Source organism: Penaeus chinensis, chromosome 35 (genome assembly GCF_019202785.1).
Source record: "Penaeus chinensis breed Huanghai No. 1 chromosome 35, ASM1920278v2, whole genome shotgun sequence".
NCBI classification, from domain to species: domain Eukaryota; kingdom Metazoa; phylum Arthropoda; class Malacostraca; order Decapoda; family Penaeidae; genus Penaeus; species Penaeus chinensis.
The window spans coordinates 36,236,542-36,243,785 of record NC_061853.1 but is presented as its reverse complement, the minus strand read 5'-3'; the positions used below and the strand labels follow the sequence as shown (position 1 = coordinate 36,243,785).

Below are 7,244 nucleotides of genomic sequence, written 5' to 3'. Positions count from 1 at the left end.
AGATAAGAAAGGGGAGAAGAAGGATGAGAAAAGGGAGAAGAGAAAGAGAAGAAAGAGAAGGTGGTGATTACATATGGGGGGGGGGGGGGGGCAGAGGGAGGGGGGGAGGAGAGGAGAGGAGAGGGAGGGTAGGCCCGCAAGAAGAGGAGGAAGCCCAATTTCACTCCTTTTCGAAAAAGATTAGACAATGATCAAGGCCAACGAAGTGAAGGGTGGGGGGGGGGGGGGAGAGACAACGAAAAAAAAAAAAAATAAAACGATTAAAGACCGCCACACAGAAGGCCACGAAGGAATAAAAGAGACAGGGAGAAGAAGAGATACGGGGGGGGGGGGGGCTGGGGGAGGGGAGAGAGGGGAAAGAGGGAGATGGAGGGAGGAAGGGAGAGGGGGAGGGGGAGGGGGAGGAGAGTGCAGAAGAGGGAGGAGGGGGATGGAGAGGGGCAGGGGGAGGGGAGAGAGGGGAAAGAGGGAGAGGGAGAGGGGGGGAGAGAGGGGGGAATGTGTAATTAAGACATGGTTTTTCAATCCCATTCTCTTCGTCCCATTTCTTCTTCTTCTTTATATTATTCCCTTTTTTTATCACTCTTTCTTTTTATCTTTGTTTCATTTATGTTTATCTTTCGTACATCTTTTCCTTCTCCACCTCTCTCTCCTCTTTCTCCTTCCTTTCCTCTCTTCCTCTTCTATTCCACTCTCTTCCATCTTCATCTTCCTTTTGTTGATATAATAAAGTTAGGAAATATATATCTTGAAATAAATGATAATTGATAATATATAAATAAATAATAAGTAATAATGATAAAAGGAAAAAGATTATAACAATAATGATAATGAGGATGTTAATAATAACGATAATGATAATGATAATAACAGTAACAACATCAATAATAATAATGATGATAATGAAGTCATAGTGATAATGAAAATGAATGATAATACTGAAAGTAATAATACTAAAGATAATAATAATAATGATGATGATAATGACAAGAATAACGACGCGCACGTGCATCATATTACAAATCTCATCATCACCATCGATCATTATTATTATTACTGTGATAATAATGATGCTAATAATAATGATAATAACAATAATAATAGTAGTCATGATAATAATAATTATCATTGCTATCATTATTCGATGAAAGTACATCGCACTGAAGCAAACTGTCATTTTATACACATTCATTAGAGAGAGAAAGAGAGAGAGACAGAGAAAGAGAGAGAGAGAGAAAGAGAGAGAGATAGAAAGAGAGAAAGCGAGATAGATAGATAGATAGATAGAAGAGAGAGAGAGAGAGAGAGAGACAGAGAGAGACAAGAGAGAGAGAGAGAGAGAGAGAGGAGAGAGAGGAGAGAGAGAGGAGAGGGAGAGAGAGAGAGAGAGAGAACGAGAGAGAGAGAGAGAGGAGAGAGAGAGAGAAGGAGAGAAAAGAGAGAGCGAGAGACAGAGACAGAGAGAAGAGAGAGAAGAGAGAGAGAGAGAGTGAGAGAGTGAGAGAGAGAGAGAGAGAGAGAAGAGAGAAGAGAAAGAGAGAGAGAGAAGAGAGAGAAAGCAAGAGCGAGAGCGAGAGAGAGAAAACACCAGAGAGAGCGAGAGAGAGCGAGAGAAAGAGCGAGCGAGGAGAGCGAAAGGAGAGAGAGAACGAGAGCGAAAGAGAGAATGAGAGCGAGAGCGAGAGAGAGAGAGAGAAAAAGAGAGAGAGCGAGAGAGAGAAAGAGAGAGAGAGAACGAGAGCGAAAGAGAGAATGAGAGCGAGAGCGAGAGAGAGAGAGAAAAAAGAGCGAGAGCGAGAGAGAGAAAGAGAGACATCAATGGAACTGCGTCAGGCTCTCAATGGGGAGGTCCTGACAATGAGCACAAGTACACACACACCACACTCTGACGTTAATGTTCCCTTGATGATGTTGACCTCCCGAACTAACACTCTTGAGTTGTGCTAACAAATTATCTACGCTGTCGGGAGGGGGGGAGGGGGAATAGAGGCCTCCCTCCCCTACTCTCTTCTCCCCCCTACCCCACTCCCTTCCATCACTCCATCTTTCTCCCTCTCTCTCTCTCTCTTTTCTTTCATTCTTGTCCCTCCTCCCTCATGCCCCCTACCACCCCCCTTCCCTTCTTCTCCCCCCTCCCTTCCCCCTCCTGCCACCCTCCCTCCGTACCCTCGAACCGAGGAGAAAGGGAAATAATAAGAGAAAAGGTGTGAGAGAGGGAAAGGTAAAAAGAACAGAATAAAAGCTTAATAGAAACTGGCTCAGCGCTGTTGTGTGTGAGTGTGCGTGTTTATGTGTGTGTTTGTGTGTGTGTTTGTTTGTGTGTGTGTTATGTGTGTGTGTGTGTTTGCGTGTGTGTGAGTGTGTGATTGTGTATGTGTGTATGTGCGTGTGTGGTTGTGTGTGTTATTCCTCCTTCTTTCTCCTCCTTCTCCTTTTCCCTTTTCAAACGCAGAAGATACGTGGGGTGAAGGGCGAGGAGGGGCGAGGGGAGGGGGGTAGGAGGGGCGGTGGGGAATTTTTGGTATCAAGATCCCGCTTGACGGGGAAAGGTGTGGGGGGTTGGAGAGGAGAGAGAGGGGGAGGGGGGCAAGGGGGGCCATAAATTTAGAGTGCTGGGATTGACTACTGATGCTGCTGGGATGAAGTGGCAAATCTGATGCATTTTTTTCTCTCTTTTTTGTGTGGATGTGGATAAACTGTATATGAAAGGATTTATATATGTATACATATGTATATAATACATAATCCATACATGTATATTATTACATATATATATACATATATAACACCATTTATATATATATTATATTATAATATTATATTTATATATACATGTATGTATATAATTATATATATATAATATATATATATATATATATATATTACACTTTGTGGATTATATGTATGTGTGTGTGTGTGTGTGTGTTTTTATGTTCAGAGAAACACGCGTGTGTGTGTGTTTGCGTGTGTCACGCCGCTCGCGTGACGAACCCGCAGCACGACGCAGCCGCTTCGACCCGACGCCTTTCTTGCGCGGAAGTGAAGCGTTTCTGTTGTTTTCGAATCGGCAGATGTTGCCATGACAACGGGATTTCCTCCTCCTCATTTTCCCTTCTGCTTCCTCGCCACACAAAGGATAATAGAAATTTGTGGCCAATGAGGTTTTGCGTTACTAATGGGCAATAGGGGGGGGGGGGGGTGATGGGGGCAATAAAGGGGGTGGGACAATAGGCCGGTGGTCAGAAGGAGGGAGTGAGAGAGAGAGAAAGATAGAAAGGTTGAGAGAGAAACAGAATTGAGAGGGGACTGAGGGGGAGAGAGAGAGAGAGAGAGAGAGGAGAGAGGGGAGAGAGACGGGAGAGAGAGAGAGAGAGGGGGGAGAGAGAGAAGGGGAGAGAGGAGAGAGAGAGAGAGAGGAGAGAGAGAGAGAGAGAGGGGGAGAGAGAAAGAGGAGAGAGGAGAGAGAGAGAGAAAGAAAAAAAAAGAGAGACGAGAGAGAGGAGGAGAGGAGAGAGCGAGAGGGGGAGAGAGAGAGAATTATTATATATATATATCTGTTGTGTTTGTGGGGTGTGTATGTTGTTATATTATATTTCAAATATATACTCACATAAAGACTGTATTACATTCCTTTTTGTGATGAATAACTGTAATTTAGGGACACAGCTGCCAAAGAAATCTACATCACAGCCTAAATCGACAGCAACCACACCCTTTCCCTTGAAGCTCCGCCGTGTTTGCCGTGGGATATTCTGCGTTCGGAAAAAACACGTAGGTCTACTGCCTTGTTGTGGGGGCCTGAGAGGATGTAATTTTATGGTTATCAGATTTTTGCAAGGGAAACCCGTGAGAGATGTAGCTTCAACACGGATATCAACAATGTTGTCGATGTTCTCTCGACTTTAAGTATTCTTTATAAGGTTGTCAACAATAATATGCAACAACATCAATGAGCGAGTGAGTCCCCACACTCTCTGCCTCCGACAAATTATGTTGTGTCAGCTTTACAATCCGCCTGTGATCAAGCCTAGGATTTACCTGCGGCAAGATCTGTTAAACAAGTTTTGAATCACGCAACTTCGCCAATATTTCATGTTATCAGTAGCAAGAGGGATATCAAGTACGTCAGTGTCCGTGGAACTCCGCCAGGTTCGTGAAATCTTTGGCTACACCTTCTTTAGATAAATCTTTAAGGCTAAGATAACCCTCTTATTGTACATATTTACTGATGACATTAGGTATATATGTAAATACGGCATTGTGAAAAAAGTGATGGTCATAATAGCAATGTCAATGATATTTATAATTACAATACTTATGATAATGATAATGACAGTGATGATAAGATTGATAAGGATGAAATGATGGTAATGGTGATACCATGACAGTAATAAGGATAATAATGATAATGATTGTAAAGGTAATGTTTATGATAATGATGATAAAAATGATGATGATATAATAATGATAATAATGATAATAATCAAATGATAATAATGATAATAATCAAATGATAACAATGATAATAATAATGATAATAATCAAATAGTAATGATAATGATAATAAAATAATGACAATAATGATATTATGATAAGGATAAAATACAATAATGATAGCAGTGGTAGTGAAAGTAATATTATTAATAACTATTACTACTAACGATAATAATTATAAAAATAATAGTAAAGATGATATGAACAGTGATAACAATAATGTCTTAATAATGATGATACTAATATATATATATATATATATATATATAAAATGAATGTTTATGATAATGAAAATTAATTAAGATTATAATAAAAAGATGATGATATTAATCATGATAATGAAAATTATGATAATGATAATAACAAAGATAATAATAATGATTTTGATAATAATAAAGATGGTAACAATAATAACAATAATGATTATGATAATGACAATAATAGTAATAGTCATAGTAATAATAATAATAATAATTATGATAATAATAATGATAGTAGTAATAATAATAATTATAATAGTAATAATAATGATAATAATGATAAAGCTATAATAATGGTAATAATGATAATAATAACAACCATAATAATAATGAAATGTTGATAATGATGATACAAATAATGTTAATCATGATAATGATAATAATAATTTAGAAATTAATTATTATGTTAATAAAAAACAACAACGACATAATAATAATAATAATAATAATAATAATAATAATAATAATAATAATAATAATAATAACAACGGTAAAATATTATATTAATGGTAACAGAGACAATGAAAATAATAACAAAAATAATGAGAATAATAATAATGGTAATAGTCAAAATAATGGTAATAAAAAACAATGATGGTAATAATGATAATTTTCATTAAAAATAGTAATAATAATAATGATAATGATAATAATAATGATAATGATAATAATAATGATAATAACTATAATGATGATGATGATAATAATAATAATGATAATAATAAAAATAATAATGATAATGATAATAGCAATAATAATAGTAGTAATAATAATGTTGATAATAATGATTGTAATATTAACAATGATGATAATAATAATAATGATAAAAAATACTAACAATAATAATAATGATAATAATAATAATAATAATAATAATAATAATAATAATAATAATAATAATAATAGTAGTAATAATAATAATGATGATAATAATGATAACAATGATATTAATGATGATGATGATAATGATTATAATGATAATAATCATAATGATAAAACAATAATAGTAATAAAAGTAATAATGATAATAATAATAAAACAATAATGATAATAATAATAACAATAATAATAATAATAATAATAATAATAATAATAATAATAATAATAACAATGATAATGATAATAATAATAATAATAGTAATTATTATTACTATTATCATAATAAAAATAGTAATTATTATTATTACTATTATCATTATTATGATGCTAATAATGATAATTATTATAATAATGCTTATAATAATATTGACAAAATAAGGATAAAAAAATAACAATAGTGACAATAATAATAATAATAATGAAAATAATAACACTAATGATAACTGTTAGAATATGGATACTAATATCAATCATGATAATCATGAAATACGAACACCTCTACACAAATTACTCCCCCCCGCCCCTCCCAACCCCAGCACAAGGCTCCCCCGCCCCTCCCAACCCCAGCACAAGGCCCCCCCGCCCCTCCCAACCCCAGCACAAGGCCCCCCCGCCCCTCCCAACCCCAGCACAAGGCTCCCCTGTCCCTTTCCCGGCGACGCAAACTCGGGTGTCACTGAGCATCCCTCAGGTGAAGGATGTAAAAGAATGGCATCCTTTACGTCCCTCTGTAGTGTCCCACGACCCCTCAGGGAGCGAGGGGTCACGCCGGCACAGCCACTACCTTGACCCGAGCTCTGGCACTATCATCCCCTCTGTTCCCCTCGGCGTGGCGGAGTAAATGTCCCCTTTCTCTCACTCTCTTCCTGGCTCTCGCGAAAATTCCCATATACATGTGCACGCTCCCACGTATGCATGGGGACGGGGGGGCGGGAGGGGGGGGGGGGCGACGCGCGCTGGCGGTGGATCTTTCATTTTCTTCTTTTCTACCTTTCGTTTAGTTGGTTTTCGTTTGGCTTTATTCTTTATTGTTGTTCGTTGTTTCGTGGGATTTTTGTTTCGTGCTGTGTTTGTTTGTAGTTGTTTGAATTATGTGCATTTTTTTTTTTTGTGTGTGTGTGTCAAACGCTCCAGATTTTATATATTTCTTTTCTGTGTCTCTTTATCATGTTTTGCATTTTTGTCTTTCTCTTTCTCCTTTTTTTCGCGTGTGTAATTACCGCTCACCGTCATTTACTCTTGCCATTGCTTCTTCTACGTCCCATTTCTCTCTCCCTTCCTTTCACCTTTCCCCTAAGTATCCGCATTTCGCTCTCTCTCTCCCTCTCTCTCTCTTTCTCTCTCTCTCTCTCTCTCTCTCTCTCTCTCTCTCTCTCTCTCTCTCTCTGTCTCTCTCTCTCTCTCTCTCTTCATTTCCCTTCTCTCCCTACCTCTTTTTCTCTTTCTCTCTTTATCTATCTATTTGTCTGTCTGCTTCTCTCTCTCTCTCTCTCTGTCTCTCTCTCTCTCTCTCTCTCTCTCTCTCTCTCTCTCTCTCTCTCTCTCTCTCTCTCTCTCTCTCTCTCTCTTCATTTCCCTTCTCTCCCTACCTCTTTTTCTCTTTCTCTCTTT

The 7,244-nt window shown here is 37.5% G+C and overlaps 1 protein-coding gene across 1 annotated transcript; it reads left to right on the top strand.

The window, feature by feature from the left end:
• Nucleotides 1-1,818: 1,818 nt before the first annotated feature.
• Nucleotides 1,819-6,474, top strand: LOC125044154 (lysine-rich arabinogalactan protein 19-like). Its single transcript, XM_047640606.1, has 4 exons — nt 1,819-1,867; nt 3,659-3,771; nt 4,032-4,149; nt 6,170-6,474. The coding sequence occupies exons 1-4, from the start codon at nt 1,819-1,821 to the stop codon at nt 6,472-6,474; spliced, it is 585 nt and encodes a 194-aa protein (XP_047496562.1).
• The last annotated feature ends 770 nt before the right edge of the window (nt 6,475-7,244 follow it).

Bases quoted from the DNA above. Each gene is read 5' to 3' on its own strand.
- LOC125044154 (XM_047640606.1), top strand. From the start codon at position 1,819: ATGGAACTGCGTCAGGCTCTCAATGGGGAGGTCCTGACAATGAGCACA. The intron at 1,868-3,658 runs GTACACACACAC...ACTGTAATTTAG, and splicing joins GGTCCTGACAATGAGCACAA to GGACACAGCTGCCAAAGAAA. The intron at 3,772-4,031 runs GTAGGTCTACTG...GATCAAGCCTAG, and splicing joins TCTGCGTTCGGAAAAAACAC to GATTTACCTGCGGCAAGATC.